The 18,238-nt window shown below is 30.4% G+C and overlaps 1 protein-coding gene across 8 annotated transcripts in view; it reads right to left on the bottom strand.

Annotated features, from left to right (window-relative positions):
• The window catches only part of LOC143250611 (plexin-B-like), a 73,862-nt gene that overhangs the window by 14,845 nt on the left and 40,779 nt on the right, over positions 1–18,238 (bottom strand). For 7 of the 8 annotated variants that reach the window (XR_013028251.1, XM_076501432.1, XM_076501431.1 and 4 more), the window contains 13 exons: positions 18,054–18,138; positions 17,231–17,406; positions 12,121–12,266; positions 10,219–10,318; positions 9,830–9,966; positions 7,664–7,840; positions 6,848–6,944; positions 4,733–5,014; positions 3,520–3,687; positions 2,830–3,073; positions 1,269–1,408; positions 761–894; positions 85–144 (listed from right to left, as the gene is read on the bottom strand). Coding sequence is in view for 7 of the 8 variants with exons in the window: in XM_076501432.1 (XP_076357547.1) it covers positions 85–144; positions 761–894; positions 1,269–1,408; positions 2,830–3,073; positions 3,520–3,687; positions 4,733–5,014; positions 6,848–6,944; positions 7,664–7,840; positions 9,830–9,966; positions 10,219–10,318; positions 12,121–12,266; positions 17,231–17,406; positions 18,054–18,138 (1,946 nt within the window). In the remaining variant the exon portion in view is untranslated. The remainder of the gene's footprint in view (positions 1–84; positions 145–760; positions 895–1,268; positions 1,409–2,829; positions 3,074–3,519; positions 3,688–4,732; positions 5,015–6,847; positions 6,945–7,663; positions 7,841–9,829; positions 9,967–10,218; positions 10,319–12,120; positions 12,267–17,230; positions 17,407–18,053; positions 18,139–18,238) is intronic. The other variant, XM_076501433.1, reaches the window with a different exon arrangement.

The raw sequence follows: 18,238 nt of genomic DNA, 5'->3' as shown, positions 1-18,238 counted from the left end.
TTTTATATATTTTATCCACTGTTTGTTAACATATCTTCTGTGACATAAAGTATCTATCAAACATCAAACATAAACGTTACTCACTCAGTAGCATAGTCCATCTTCTCCATTAAAATTATCATCAGCAGTGATGCAAAATTAACTCTAAAAAAGGTACACAAGACCACTTAAAATAGTATTCTAATATTTGGACTTTTTTGTGAAATAAACTTGTCATAATAACAAAATAGTTTGTAAACTGAAAAATATGGTTGTTATTGCAAAGGAAAATATAAGTTCACAAATTTCCCTTTCTTTTCTTGTTTCATATTTATTTAGTTAATTTCACTTGTAATTTTCATTTCATTTCTGCTTCTTTTTAACCCCTGTGTGTGTGTGTGTAGTGTAAGGGGTATCTTAAGGGTAGTGTTCAAAATTATAACAGTTAGCTGGATGTTAAAATGTGATAAAATAATGACTACATACTTTATGTGGCTACTAAAAAATACTAGTAATGACAGGATTATAATTTCTTCAAAAACAAACCTGATATTATTGTATTTAGTCAAAAAATACAGTATTAAATGATTATTAGTAACTTCAAGAATACTTTTGTCATTTATAAAAATATTTAAACACTGCAAACATTGTATCATAATCTCAGTGTATTATTGTCTACCATCATAACAGGGTTACAAGTCTATGAAAATGGTATACAGTAATTTACAGAACATAAGTAAGCAAAAGTTTGTCTATATCATACTATCTACAAACTTCTCACCTTTGCTTTATATTAAAGGTTCTTTGTGACTCTAAAGTATTAATGAATAAGACAAGAAATGTCTTGTCATATAACAGTTGCTGAAAGTGGGTCATAGCCTCTCCACGATTACTTATAAAACCATTGGATGTCACCTGAAAACCAGAAAATTGTATAAAACACATACTCCTAGATCCATTACATTCTTACAAAAACAAAATAACTATGAACATTTTTAGTTATATAAGACACATATAATTGTGTGATACTTTATAATCATGTTAATTAATATTAAAAATATATCACTAGTTTTACAAAGAATATTATAAAAATATACTCAAAAGTTTTCAGTTGGAACATTTCAGTTGTTAATGAAAATTAGTTACAAGGGTTACAATAATAGAAAAGTCAAGACATTAGTCCACATCCTAATTTCTGTTAATACAAAAAACAGTTAATTATAACTAATCTTGTAATGTATGGTAGTCATAAATGTTAGAGAAAAACAACCTTGTAACACAGGTTTTACCTTTTCCTCTAATACAGGATGGTCACAAGTCCCAGGAAAAAACACCTTCATAACAAAGGTTCTATGGTCTAGAACTGGGATTCCTGATGCTTGAAGATCATTACTAATATCAGAAATGTTTGTCTGAAGCTCTGCAAAAGCTGAAAATGAAAGATGATATTTTTGTCATAATATGAAGACTAAACCCATCTTTAATATCATTATAAAACCTTACTCAGCTATCAAAAAACAAATAAAACGTTTACACAACCAAACTTTTTCGGGATGAGTTTATACTAAAATGTTTAAATCTGAGGTTAAATTTACCTATTTGATTTTCTTAGGTACTTCAGAATTTTCCAATAAATGACCTTGTTTTATAATTTTGTTTGATTTGTTTAACTTAAGCACAAAGCTACACACTTAAATTTATTATGTAGTATTCTTCATCTTTCTTACCCTCAGACTGCACAAAAAGTAGTTCCCTTTATGACGTTAGTTTAGTATTACAAGAAAGTCGTTTTTTACTCTCCTTAAAAAGATACAATTTTTATCACTACATTTTCTTTTTTTAATTCAAAAGCATTTGATACCACTGTAAAAGTTTAGCTTTCCTTTTCCTAAAAAACAATTCTACATTACTTTTGCAAAAGGCTTTAATGAATTATAACTAAAAAAAATTCTTGGTTTTGTAAAAGCTACACTTTCTCATAACAACAGAAATTTTATTATCACAATAAAATTTTCCTCTGCTCTAGCAATAAAAACTTCACTCCCAATCACCAAACATTTTGCTCTTAGTACAAAAATTTACTTTGGCATGTAGACAAAATTTTACCTGCTTATCTCTTAGAACCTACATTTTACTATCACTAAAGAACTTTTGATATACTGACTAATGCAGAAAATTTTACTTTTCTATTGCCAGAAATCTTACATTTTCACAAAATAACTCACTTTTAAGATCATCTTATTTTATTATTACTATCTCATTACTGCATTAATCTCACTATTACTGTATCATTTAATACACTTATTATCACTAAATTGGTTTCTTTCCTCTGACTATACAGCTTTATGTAGCTGTCATAACATAACTTGATATTAGAATGTTAGATATGTTTAAACATATCAAGATGTGTTTTTAACATCTTCTTTTACAGATAATAGGTGAACTAAGTATAATTCATTTTGAATTTTCTCAAATCACATTTATCTTACTTGCAATGAGGTCAAAACTACTTAGTATTCTATCCTGCACTACATAGTTCCTCAACTTTGCTTACACTCAGGCTGTACACCAAATGGTATTAATTAGCACTGATTACAGCCTAACCCTGCATTAAGTATGTTATTCACCTTTTTTTACCCTCAGACTGAACAAAATGTGGTTCCCTTTATTTTATTTGTCATAAAACCTAAACCACTTAAAATTCTAAGTAATGTTTCTTCAAGATCACTTCGATCACAGTCAGATATACACTATATGGTATCCCTTAGTTTTAATTACAGCCTCACTGTGCACTTATGAGGTGATCCTTACTTCCCTTTCACTCAGTATGTGCAATAAACAGTTTCTCACCTTGTTTACACTCAGATCGCACACTGTTTTCTAAAGTGTCCATCTGTAGTTGAATACGCTTGTATTCCTGCTCTGCTTGAGAATGCTTGCGTCGTAATAAGAAAAGCATTATGACACTTATGACCACAAGCAACATGCCTCCTGCAGTAATACCCCAGATAGCTTCTGTTGGAAATTCATAAGACTTGGTTACCTCATAGTGTAGGTATCCAATGTCATATCTCAAGTTAGAACCAATATGTACCTGAAAAAAACAAACAAACAAAAAACAACAACAGAGAACTATATCCATTCAAATGAGCACACTAAAAACACAAGCTGAAACCATCCCACAGATTTAAGCTAAAACACTTATGTACAGAGATAATTGATGCAAAATAATGGATTGTTCAATTTGACCATAAAATATCCAGTTACTGAACAATTTTAAACATCTTTCTTCAGAATCTAAGCTTCAACTTTATTTGAAACTATTCCAAAAATGTGATCCATTAACAAGCTTTTACTGTCAATTCTTTTTGAAAGGAACTTCCACATTTCCCTTTTTTTTGAGAATTAAAGGATAATTTAAAAAGAAATTTAAAATGTGCCAAAGCTGCACTCTCTTCCTTTATATGTGTATGATTAATTACATAGTGGAACCTATGTTTACAGCTAGAAATTAAATTTCCTAGAACCAAATTCACTCACTACAACCAGAGGGAAATCAGTATCTGTTTGCTCACTGCTGATAGGTGGTTGGTCTTGTGGAGGTAGACATACTAACTGAGTCATAGCCAGTGACGTAAGGTTACATAGTTGGGTTCCCACTGTCACTCTCACTTCTGCTTCAGTAGCAGCCAATATAAGATTCTTTCCCTAAATAAACAAATATTCCATCACTGAATAATGCCTAAACTCGAATAGTAAACAATGGACAAATCATAATAAATTTTTCTCTTCAAGAACAACTAAAGAAGTATAATTACACTTTCTAATTGATAATGCTACACCATGTTACTAAATATTACAGCAGTGGTGTTGTCCACTGCATGGCTAACACCTGTATACTTGGTTCACAGCATATTCCCAAAGAATGAAAATTAAAATGCTCAAGGTACTTAAAACTGTATGAAAAACACTGTGCTATAAGTAGTTTTCTTATATTAACTGTAGTAAAATAATAGTTACTTACAATTTTAATAATTTGATCATTGTAAACCTATTCCACCATGGCAAAGTTTTTGTTTTGAATTTTGTGCAAAGCTACATGAGGGCTATCTGCACTAGCTGTCCCTAATTTAGCATTGTAAAACTAGAAGGAAGGCAGCTAGTCATCACCACCCATCTCCAACTCTTGGGCTACTCTTTTACCAACGAATAGTGAGATTGACTGTCACATTATAATGCCCCCATGGCTGAAAGGGCAAGTATGTTTGGTGTGATGGAGATTCGAGCCCATGACCCTTGGATTATGAGTCGAGTGCCTTAACCACCTTGCCACACTGGCCCAGGCAAATTTTTTAAAGATGCATAAATATTAATCAATTTTACATGTTAACCAATAATCACTGAAAGTAATCATGAATAGTTGCTTTAAATTTACATTGCTAAGAAAATAAATAATTTAACAGTAAAATATTTACTATTATACAAACTAGCTTTAAAAACGTTTTAGAAATAACCTTTCACACAGCAAGAAGTATCACTAGAATGCTACACCTGCAACAAACACTGTGACTTAGGTTTTAATGTGACATTACATGCTCATGAAATGTACTAAAACATGCAAATACTTATATTTTATTTATATAATCATCAAAGGACTTTACTGAGGAAGCATTTCAACTTATGCAACATTATTAACAATAGTGTTAGATAAATAACTTTTTGTGAAAGCAGTATCTTATTTTACTTTTCTCACCTCAATTACTAATGATTCTCCTTTATACTGTTTAACACCATCATCCTGGAAACTAGATAATTCTGGATCAGCAACATAGACTATATCTGAGTGAAGGGTTGGAAAGTTTTCCTGCAACTTTAACACACTTTTCACATCATCCATTTTAAAGCCAATTCTGTATTTCAGCTTGTCAGTGAATTTCATACTTTTATTCCCCTGGCTATCAAGAATACCTTCAACCTCACTGTTAATGGCTGGAGATGGGCATACCAACTGGCTATAGCTGTGCACTGTACATAGCTGTAATGATCACACAAGTATTATTACAACATTAAGAGCACATTGATTTATTTACTAAATTCTAATTATATGAATAAATTATTCAATGGAATACATAAAATAACACCAAAATCCATTACTTCCATAACACTGTTAAGATTACACTACGTAATACAAATTTTGTTCCTGGATAGTATGTGTTATTTCTTTATTGCTTATGTTGTAAAAGTACAGAAAATGGCCATTATTCCCTTCAAACTTTGCTTTTGTGACTTGGATAATAAAATTTAGAAATTAACCTATTTTCTATGTAAAAACAAGCAAATTTGCACATCTTCATTTACATAAGGTCTTTATAAAACAACATATAAATCAAGATTTACATGTATTTATACTAAAGTTATACAAAAATGTTTAAAAGTGAGTAGTTTTTCGAGATTTGCAACTGTAATGCAAATCACTTTCACGTATCGGCCCCCAAATATAGTCTCCCATCATGTTTTTGTTGTATGCTCCCAGGTCAATTGAGCTTTGTAATACCTCACTTGTAACATTTATCTAGTTTGACTGAACTCCATTTATAACAATCCTCTGCCCTTTTTCTATCTAGAACATCTTTTATCTGAGCCAACCTATCCCTTACATATATGTAAAGAACTCTTATTAACAAGCTTTTTATGTGGCACCTTGTAAAATGCTTTATGAAAATCCAGATGTAACACATATAGACACTTGTACCCTTACATATGTAAGGGAGAAAGAGAGTCAGATTATGCAGTCCAGAATACAATAGAGGATGCTAGTAGTGATACAACCTTTGTAGTGCATATAGGTGCTAATGATGTAGGAAATAGTAGATTAGAGGAGCTAATTATTAAGTACAAGACATTAATGAAGGCATTCAAAGAAAAGGGCCATATTATAATTTAAATCTGTCAAGGAAACTGCCAAGACTTAACTGTTGGGGTGAAATTATAAGTAGGTCATAAGGGCTGAACACTAGGCTTAGGTTAATATGCGTATAAGGTAGAATAGGTTGGTTGACTGGATTTATGGGATCAGTTCAATAAGAAAGAAAAATATTTTGGAATAAATGGTTTACATTTAAACAGGGTAGGGGCTGTATGGCTTGTTAATAAAGGCTATTAACGCAATTGCAAGGGCAACTTTAAAGTAGGATGAGACAGCAGAGTAGGCCAGAATAATGAAGAAAAAAAATAAGATGTAGAAAGGGTTATAGTATGAGAACAAGGTGGACAGGTAGTTTTATTGATAGCCTAAACTGTTATTATTGTAATTTTAGATGTATAAGAAAAAAAAAGTACCTAGTTGTAAAAACGAGTCCAGTTAATGGTTGATCAAATACTATAATTTTCAGTGCAGAAAATACTAAAATTGAAGACACAAGAATATATAGATTTATTATTAATGGGAGATAGAACCTTAATGAAACATTATTGAATTGAATTAGTAGTAAAATACATAACTTAATGAAACTAGCATTTGAACTATTTTAATGCACATTTATAGACAAAAATTCTCAAAGTGTAAAATGTAATTTAGGCACACCACCAAAAAGAAAATAAACACATATCTTAATAGTAAATTATTTATCTAAAATGTGATATTGGGAAACTTAGAAAGCTTGAGGGAAATACAATATTTATTTTTTTTATGATCAAACAAACTCCAATGGCAATGTATACCCTAAAGGAAGACATGTACATGTTCATGGCAGTGAATGAGTTAATACAAGTTTGGGAAACAATTTTCTTTTCTTTTTTTTTAAATGACAGTTTAATCCAAATTGTTCAGTTTTCTTTCCACTGTAATTTAGACAGATAAATGCCATACCGTTTTATTAAGCACAACATTTTCTTTGAACACAATCATCCATGGTTGTTGAATGGAAGATAAAACTTCTCCGTCAACACTGATATTTCTTCCACCACTGGAACATAGAATAGTTCAAAGGCATTTTAAAGACATGATGGAAAATAACTAAAATTCAAAGGCAATCATATATTTTCATTTTTCTTTTGTGGAATCTTTTAAATTTATCTTACAAACATAAATTGCTAACATAGATATGCATATAAATTTACTTATCTTTATTGTAATGCATGTCTTTGTTACTATCTTAGGAAATATACATATATGTGAACACACAATAATACACATTGTCTTACCAACACTGAGATACCAAATATCAAGGCCTAGGCAGACAACCTCCATCTATTTTATAATATTACTACTTTTGAACCATCAGTCCAACACAATCTGGGATTCTTAATACATGAACACACAACAGCATCACATTTTCAGACTGGCAGTATTATGATACACACACACACATACATCAAACTACTAAGTCAGGCAGTTACACAGACGTTTTGATTTTCCATCTTCTAAGATCAAGTGGCCCTGAATTAACTAAATCATTTCAATCCTGATTGTTATAACTACCCAAAAATTCTTAAAAGAGTAAGTCTTAAGTTTAATTTAATTTTATTAATAAAAGCTACTTACTACAGTAAAGTATTATGACTCATAGATTAACACACAACTCAATGAAATAAAAGCTAAAACTAGCCACAATCAATCTCAGTTTAGAAATAAGCAGCAGTGATTTATGTTTAACACCTTTTCAAATATACTACTTTAACTAACCTCACAAAGCTTTTCAGGGGATTGATACGTAAAATTCTTGGGTCTTTTGTGTAGTGAAAAGGATATGGAAGAGTAAGAGTGGCATTGTCCACTTGGAAGATCAGTTGAGTCACATTGTACCAAGCAGAGGGAGCTCTAGTGGTGTAGCAACTGACTTGACTGCCATCTACCAGAGTTCTAACAATCCATATAAATATCAATACATTACTGGAACATAAAACTAAATATAATGTAAGTATAACATAAATAAAAAGGTTGATGAAAATGAGGTCTCAATTATCAGTAAAAATAGACATTTCACTTTATGAATTCAGAAAATTATTACATCAATAAACATATACGCATAAATTGAGACCATCATTCAGTCTCTTGTGCAGAAGGTGTCCAGCAGAAAGCAATTTGGTAATTATTGAAATCTAATATTATTTACTTAAAAATCTTCTGTATCATGTATTTGGTTTTGATGAACTCTAAATAAAAAGATGTGAGAATGTCAGAACTGACAATAGATAATTTTGTTTCTGAAAACTGGAGCACTTAGCTTTTCAATTTTGTAATGTTATGGCTATTATATTGATATCCAACATTAAAAAGCATCACACAAAATTATTAATTTTCTGTAGTAAAAGTATTAAAAAAACATTTTCTCTTCATCATTAGAATTATTATTTGCTTATGTAGACACTAGATTAATATGTAAGTGTAACATTACTGTTCTACTTTCAAGTACAAAATATGACCCCAAGATGCACAATTTCTGGTTAAGTAAGGAATAATATAAACAATTTACATAAAAATGGTTACAGTTTTCAGAAAATTTCTGCAAAAACTGGATTTCAAAAAATACTTAAAAGGTACAATGAAGCAGGTACCACTAATGACTATAACAAGCATAAAAGGTCATTTAAGCTTTCCAGATTAGGTACTAAGTACCCTAGGCTTACTTCACTCAAGATATACATAAACCTGGTAACTTCTTTGCTAAAGTACTTCAAGAAACTACTGCTTTTAATGTTCCCCCTCCATAAGATAACACAAATTACATAAAGAAGAACTGAAAGGGTGCATGCAGCAGGAAAATCTTTAGTCTAGAAAGGCAACAAAGAGAAGATGTTTAAATTTGGAAAAATCTCAAAAATTATAAAACTGTATGTGGACAAGTACCTTGGCCCGATGAATCGTGGTTTGAGGTTTGTGGAACCAATACATTCTAGTGCATTAATCACATGAAAGTTGTGTGCATTTTTCAGTTAAGAATAATGGATAGAGCTTTCTAGTTTGGTGATCTCTGCCATGTTAATGAAGTCCTGCAATCTGCCTGATATATGCAAATACTTATTAATGATACAGTTCTTATTGTAGATTATTTATTGGAATAAATTTCATTTTACAGCATGATAATTAACCAACCAAACAATGAATCCAGTAAAACCATATCATAAAAAGAAAATTAAGTGGAGGAACCAATACATGCTTAGTTTGGCCAGACTTCATTATCAAAAACAGCAAAAGCAGCCAGAATCATAGGAAGAGCTCTGATCAGTATTTCAAACCATACTGAATTTAATTCACACAGAGTATCTCCAAAAGGGTTTCAGCTTAGAGTGGTCACAGTTCTGGCAGCAGCATGTGTTATATTGGGATACTGGGGGAGGGGAGAGAATTTGGAAAAGGTAAACAAAACTAATTAACTTGTATTTGTTACTGTTATATTATCATCAACACATTAGAAGCCTATACTTATTATTATGTTTAGCTTTAGTTGTAATATAACTTAAGTTTTTGATTTGTATTTGTCATTGACTTCTTTTATATCAATTTGAATCTGAAATTGGGGAGTGGGCATGGAATCTAAACTTGATAGGCAAAACTCCACCATAGAGCCAACCCTGGTGTACATTTTCTTTACATGTGTTTGTTTTGTTTCACACATAATGAAGTTCTGAAAAAACTTGTACTAAAAGAAACTCACCATATTTTAGTTTTAAAATACATGGTGATGATTGAGTGATCTCTAATTTATGAAACATTCTCTGAATTACCATTGTGTGATTATAAATGAATTTTGACAGTTTCCTTTACCTCTTAAAGTACAAAATATCTCATTATAATACAGGAACATGATGTCCATGAAGAATAGTAAGCAAGAGGAACAAATATTCTCACCTTTCAACCTTACACGGTATACTGTCCAAGAAAATTTCCATACTGCTTCCAATATTAAGGTTTGATCCCTTCAAATAGAGATGGGTGCCTCCTGACTGAGGCCCAATATTTGGATGCATGCTGGTTAAACTAATAATCTATAAATAAAATAGTTCATAGATTAGATGATTGAAAGTTAATTTTAATTGTTTGTAACTATCAAACTGCTCAAAGAGAATACATCTTGATGACAACAATGATTAGTTTATAAAGTTTGAAAATAAAACAAACTGCATGCTGATGAATATTCCAGGTTTCCTATTTTATAGAAATAGACTCTAAAATTCAATTTTTTTTTACTACTTGAGGAATCTATAATGATAACCAAAGTAATATGGTTTCGGTCTTACCTTGTATGAAAACCTTTCATTGGCTCTGGTTAATCCCATGTTGTTACCCACAATAACTTCAGCATCAATGGCATTACTTGCACCAGTTCGGCACACTATTCTGTAAAACATCAATGGTGTTTAACACTCCTACGAAAAGTGGGGCCTAATAGGCCCCAGAGCAACTTGAAAGGTTATTAATATTAGGCTAATAATTTTGTATTTAAATGAAATTGCCATTTAAATCCATTAATGAATGGATTAACGAGATTCCCACTGTCCCTATCTACTATCTAGCAAAACCACAGCTAGGGGAACGGGCCTAGAGAAATCAGGACTAGAAACGTCTTTTCGTAGGAGTGTTAAATGACTTTAGAAAATGGAGAAGAGTTTATAATTTTTAGAAATTTTACTTTGTGTTTATCTTCTTATATTTTCTGGTCATGTTCTAACAAACTGGCATTAGCTTTTTGGGTGAGAGACTGTTATTATGTTTCTCTCATGCATAGCTGGATGAACTTTTGCCATTATGATAAGATACAGTCTGTAAAATTTAGTTCAAGTGTTCTGCATATAGGTAGTTGACATTCTTGTAAATATATGATTTAAAAGAGCCTAAACTTTTATGAAAGCATCAATCTATACGCCCACTGCAGCAAACCTTACAAAATCTCAAGCCACAGGCATTTGTTTCCAACTAGGATAATAAGAATTATAAGGTCCAAATGCTATTGCTGTACAATCTATGTTGTGTAAAGAAAATATCTCACACTTCACCGAATGTGTTTCTTCACACCTACTTATGAAACATCATTATCAGTAACAAATACTATTTCAATTGGTGCAGCAACAGATGTATGAGTCAACAGAAAGCAATGGATGCAGCTGTTCTGGCTAACTTAAGTTAGTAGAATTTCAAGTGAGTTTGGTCACCAGTTCAGGCAGGTAGATTGTACCCTACAATCTGATGGTAAATTTTGATAACCATATATTTTGTATAATATAGTATTATTTTGCTAGCTTTTTGAACTTTTAACCAAAAGTTAAAAACTACCATACATCAGGGTGACATGCTATGTAATTAGCAACAATCAGCTGGTGGTTCTCAGAATCTTTGATGTTCAGATATGAAGTACAATTTCCAGTGAATCTGATGTATGGCTCTTTTTCAACAGTTTACAGGAATATTTAAAATGACTGAACTCTGCAACAGATCATGCACTTCGTTTTATGCATCAGCAGGTGAATAATGATTCAAAGAGAATATCACAAAATATCAGCCGAAAACAAACTATATGAGCCAAACACTGAATTTTATTCTGTTTTACTATCATAAGCAATTATTTGATCTTTATTATACATATTACTATAACTTGTTATCTAGAAGATGACTGTTCAACTTAAATATTGAGATAAAACAGTAGATTGGCTTATAAATTCAACATAACCTCTTAATTTCAATTAATTCCCTTTCATGAATGTCTCAGTCAGCAAATTATACAAAGAAAGAAAAAATGCAATTGCTATGGTTACAAGTATCTGATTATATCTTATTAAGTGACAAAATTCAAACATATATCTTTGGGTTTGACTTATTGATATTATGCATACTAATAACTTTAAAATTTAATGTTTTTGTTTCAAAGTCCTTGTTTATAACGAAATTTCTCAATTATTATATAAATTAAAGGGTAGAAATAACTTAATTGCACAAAATAAAATTCCAAAATAGTAGTATTTCCAGTGCAGAAATATCCTGGAGTTTTCAAAATTAGTAATTTTTTTCCCAAATATAGATATGTCTGATAAGTAAGTCTGTAGACTTACAACAATAGGAATCAGGTTTTTATACCCAATGTGCATACAGCACAGACAGCTCATTGTATAACTTTGTGTTTATTTTTACAAAAAAATAAAATGTACCTAACAGACACATCATATTCCACCAGATGGCAAGGGATCCCACCAATTGTGATTTTATCTTGGATGTCTTCCCTGCTTTTTCCCAAGTTACTGCCTTTAATAGTCACTAGAGTGCCACCTTGTACTGGACCAGAGACTGGGTATATCTGTTGTGTAATAAATTAAAGCAAATTCTTTAATGAGATACAATGTAAATATGTAGTTTTTCATGGCTGATTAAAAATACATACTGTAAAACATCTTCTTGTTACAACCAACAATTGAAACATTTATTTCATAGCTAGCCACCATAAAAATATTGATGTAATGTTTTCATCCACAAATTATGGTTAATGAATATAAATCAATACACTGCACCCAAAATAAATAAAATTAAAGATTTATTCTTTACAACAACAGCAACTAATTTATTTAAACCAAAAACAGAATAATAAAATTGATTTTATTATCAATAATCAGAAAAGAAAACTTTAAAAATTCTTAAAGTGGTTCAAAATCCAGTTACAAAACGATTATATTTCAAAGTTTGGCCCATGTTTTTTTATTTGAATAAGCTTCAGGTGGAAATAGTAATGCCACAGTTATTACAACAATGGTAACTTTAAAGAAACTTATCAAACAATATTGGGGGAAATATTTTAAGTTATAAAATATTGTTCATACCTAGAAATCAAATTACAATAAAATTTAATTTTGTTAATAATATGGATTGTATAAATAAACAAAATGACAATATAAACCATATGCAAAATCATTACACAGTTCTACTTACTTAGCTTTTGAAAAAACAAAGCATGCATACTTTTGTTTTTACTTTACTGACAAGTAGTTGTTAGCAATATGGTTTTTAAACACAGCCCTCCCTAAAGCCTATGCGAGGTGGTCTTGCTATAAATGATCAGTAAATGTCATTGCTACAAATATATCTTAAACATGCAATAAATGTGCAAGTTATATATCTTCAAACTAGTTGTATATAATCATAAATTTAATATCTTGAAACTTATATGTTTACTATTATGAATAAATTAACTATACAGTAAATACAAAATCTTTCATTTATTTTACTAGAAATTTAGTTAAATATGAACATCAGTTAGAAGATAAAAATGTTTTTCTCATGATATCAACTCAACAGTCACAATTTAACAAAATACATGTATTGTCTATAAGACAATTAGCTTTGAAATGTAGAATAGAAACATCTAAAACATAACAAGAAAACTTTAAAGTATCTTCAATCTTTTGAAAAACTAAACCTACAAACCTACTAAAGTGAGGGAAAATTATTCAAAGAAATGAATAACAATAATCACTTTAGATCCACCGTTCAAACACTTTTTCAAAACTCCAGTTCTAGAACTTAATAGTCTTGTCAATTAAAAGGCAGGCTAGAGAAACAATGTTCTACTATGAAGACTTCAAATGTTCACAGTGGAAGAAAATTATATATTAATCAAGTAATTATTAAGTGACATTATTCAAAAACTGTAATAATATCATCTTACTGAAATAAAATAACATATAATGGAAAGATTAACATTTATTGCATAAGGGGAAAAACATCAGTTAGATATACTGCTGTTATGCTAATACAGCAGGAAATTAACAACAGTGTGTGAGCACAATAATATTAAATGCAGAAAACATAAACGTATTACATGTTTCAACCTATCAAGGTATTAAAACTGATAATGGAGAACCTACCTTTTTAGAATATATAAGTTTTGAGACAGTTTGACTGGGTATTGATAAAAACTATTAGAAATGTATGACATTTCAATAATATTTTGTCACCTTCTGGCACAAGCAGTTTACAGAGATACACAAGTATATACCATATACATGCAGTATACAATAAAGATGTCTAATATAAATATCTTGGGACCCCAGGGTATTGATTTAAGGTGGGGCTGTTTTCTTCAATTAAGATATTAGACTGTGAAGCAGTATCCAGTCGTGAACTCTTTGTTATATATCATGTATATGTACTCGTGTCTCTTGTGAATCACTTGTACATCATGATGAAAAAGTCTTGTTGAAATGCCATACATTTATAATGAGGTTTTTTAAATTACCCAGTCATTTCAAAACTTTTATATAGAAGCTACTGATGAAACATGTACAATGTTTTCAATAGTACATAGTAATTTGCTTAAAATTCATTCTTTTGTAATTAATTATCAGTAGAATGGACACATTATATGTGGTATGAAAGTATTCCATAAAGAAAAACTGTTTCAGATAACCATAATCAGCAAGTGTGTTTTCATTTTAGTTTTTTAAAACAGTTTACATACACTAATAGAGAAAAACAAAACAAACAATAATAATGACAAAAATAGGAGAAATCCTGAAAAATTTGGTTATCATCAACTAGGGAGATAAAGTAACAAATGTATCATAAAAGTTTTGTAATGTTTTTACTCATTTTTATGATCTAAAGCACCAACTATAATAATTGAAAAACAATTGCCTGAAGGTGTGTTTAAAAACTTTATTATACATTTATACATATTTGTTAATTTAAATTAAACAAGAAAAATTTTTCTGTTAAAATACTTCTTCAACACATGTTTGATAATTCATTATGACAGAACAGCACTTAATGCATAAAGTACTGTGCAAAAGTGTTAGGTAAAAAATGTAAACAAAGGAAGATAAATACAGGAGAAACATCAATTGTTTTATTAATCTTCATATTTTGTCTCTCTTTTTTTGCTTTAATAAATGATGTTTCAGGCATGTTTATAATATATTTAACCAACTGTCCTTTGGGATTTTACTCCAACTGTCTCTTATACACTTCCATAAAGGCTCTCTGAAAGAAAGTTTTGATTTGTCAAGTTTCTGATCTATCAAATCCCAGATCAGCTCAACTGAGATCAGGGTTTTGTGTAGGCCACTGTATCACTTGAATGACTCCAGCAGCTTCTTTTTTAGCTAATTAATTTCTGCATAGGTTAGATGCTCATTTGGGATAATTATTGTCTTAATACAAGAATTCTTTACTAATAATATGCAAACCACTGGGTACACCATGATAGATTTATATCTGATGGTACTATGCCTGACACATTATTCCATCTATATCATAAATATTTCCTTTCACCTCACCCCCAAACTTCCACACTGCCTATCCCATTTTCATGGTAGGTGCTATGCACTGAGTTAAGTGTCTTTCATCTACCTTCCACCAGAACTACAAACTCTGCTTTGAACCAAATATCTCAAACTTGGAATCATCCATCTATAACACCCTTTTCAAATCAACAGTCCAAGTTTTTACGTTTTAGCAAATTTCTCTTGACAGTTTTCTAGGACAAATAAAGGTTTTTTTTAACTTATACATTTTTCTTCAGTCTTCTTCATACTGTAGATCTCTAAATGTACTTATTTACATTAGGTCTGCAGGAATTTGTCAGAATCCAACCAACATTACATAAAGCTTTTATATAAACTCTCTGCTCTACTGACAATTCACTCTGCCTTTTGGGCCATGGTATGACAACAAAACTTAATACATAGTGTTAAACTCTGTATACCAATACCATATGCTAGCTACTTTCTATATAGTTAAGACACTGTGTGGGATACCATGATAGCTATTTCAAACCTTAAATCTGATCAACTCATTCATTCAAGCAAAATCCTATGACATGCCCTTTGTACAAATACAGGGGAATTCTAAATAATGATAAGTATTCCCAACCTTACTCGTTCATTTATTAACAGGGATCAGTGAAGTGTTACCATTGTGTTGACGTTTACATTCTGTAATGGCATGGAAGCATTAACCACATAAAATGAAAAGAATGGCAAAATATTCTTTTCTCTGAACACTTCTCAACAGTACTGTACCTTGAGTCTAAATGTTGTTTTAAGCACAGATTAAAATCATATAAAGCTGAATCTTTCAGGTGAAAAGTTTCCTGAACCTGTTTTTTTTAGTTTGTACTGACTTTCTTTTTAATACTAATATTTGATGAACACTCTATTTGTTATGCTAGTGGTATTAAAGTGTACAAATAACATATATCACTTTATTTATTTAGGTTTAATACTCTCAAATATCATATATGAACTGTGTTTGCCAGAAAGACATCTAGAATAAATGCATTCTGACCAAGTTAAAAGCATTCTTATAATAACAGAGGAAATGACTGAAATAACGTGATAAATGATAAAGCAAGTAATTAATAGATAAAAAATAACTATATAATAAAACTTTATATTCACATAATGGTTGCATATGTAAGATAACAGATTTTTGTCTTTTCAATTCTGTAAAATATTAATAGTTTGTAAGTTTATAACTTCACAGACAAGCTCAGCTTACTTTTTATATGCTTCAAAATTTCTTAGTTTTCATTTTAAGATATGGGTTTAAAAATATAAGAAATTCTTTGTTTATTTACACTGAAATTTTTAAAACATGTTGTAACTTAGGCTATCAGCATGTTAAACAATTGTCTATTTGTGTACATATAAGGTTATTTTATAAATCTATGAGTATTTAAAACAAATGTCAGAAAATAAGAATGAATGCACATATAAAACTATGTTTTATATCCTTATATATACAACTAGCTAACCAGGCAATAATCAGTTTGATATTACTGGCCAATGTATGATGAGGCAACTTCAATACCCTACACATATAAGCATATATAAATGCAAAAATAGGTTTTTAATATAGTAACAAGAAGCAAAGTGAAATTCAAAAGAGAAAATACTGTAGACATAGTAATTAATAGGCATAAACAATAAAGGTTCCCTTTTTTCATACAAACTAATCTGAAACAATAAAATAAAAAGTTCACTAGTGCCAAATACATTAATTTTGGCAATTCACTTTGAACATGGTCAACCAGTTATAAAGCTTTTAATATGAGTGAGGATGAAACCCCTATAGTCTTTGTTCTGTAGTAACATACAAAATGTTCATACAAAGAGCCACTAATAACAGAAAACTACAGATAACACAATTCCACAACTCATAAAAAAGAAAACTAAGATCCAAAAAAGTATCACAATTTAGTTAGCACTTGTCAATACTAGATTGATATGTAATCTAACTTACATTTAATATTTTGTAATCAGAACCCACCTGATCAATCCTTGGTGGGGGGCAAGTCTTAGTCATGTTGTCACTGGGACAATTACTGTGGAACCTACACGAGTCCATACACCAGACACACTTATACTTAGGATCACGGGTAAGGCATAGATAGCAGTCTGATTCGTTATCATGGTTAGCAAGAAGATTACACTTGTATATTGTAACTGAGATTAAAAAAAAAAGTTATTTATGTTAATTTTCATACAAACATCTTTTTCACATTGGCACAATGAACAGTGATAAAAATGTATACGAAGCAAAAATAAATATCTTGGAGTGCATTTATTGAACACTAATACTAAGATTTATGATAGTTAACAATCAACAGATTTCCATAAGTCATATATCACTTTATTTCCTATTTGAAACTATTAAAACAATCTAAAACAAACTGGCCTGACATGGCTTGGTAATTAGAGAGATCAATTTGCAATTCCCAAATCATGGGTTCAAATTCTCTCACTAAAAATGTTCACCCTTTCAGCCATGGGGTTATTATAATATGTTGGTCAATCCAACTTTGCATTAGTAAAAAGTAGTCTTAGAGTTGGTAATGGGTAGTATTGACTAGCTGTCTTTCCTGTACTGTATCATTACAAAATTGGGAATATCTAATGCAGCTAGTATTTGATTACCTTTGTGCAAAATTAAGCACAAATGAATCAAAAACTTAAGTTTTAGTTTTTTACCGATTTTATCCAATTTCCATATACATGGCCTAAAAATCAACAACAAAGTGTCTTAAATGGTTGTATTTTAAATATAACTGTTCATTGAAAACTATAATTCTAGTTTTTTTTTAAAATGTTACCTGTTGTTTCATCTATCAAGTCCTTCCCATGCCACATCACTGCTAGGTTAGCTTTCATTTCTCCAAGTTTGGTCTTATAGGTATACTAAAAAAAGTTCAAGAGAAAGTGAAAAAAGGGAAACTTGTATTAAACAGCAAGTTGCAAAGAATAAACATAAACAAGTTCTTATCCTCCCTGACTTCAG

Source organism: Tachypleus tridentatus, chromosome 5, assembly GCF_004210375.1.
Source record: "Tachypleus tridentatus isolate NWPU-2018 chromosome 5, ASM421037v1, whole genome shotgun sequence".
NCBI lineage: Eukaryota > Metazoa > Arthropoda > Merostomata > Xiphosura > Limulidae > Tachypleus > Tachypleus tridentatus.
Note: the sequence above shows the minus strand (reverse complement) of the source record. Positions and strands in the feature narration are given on the sequence as shown.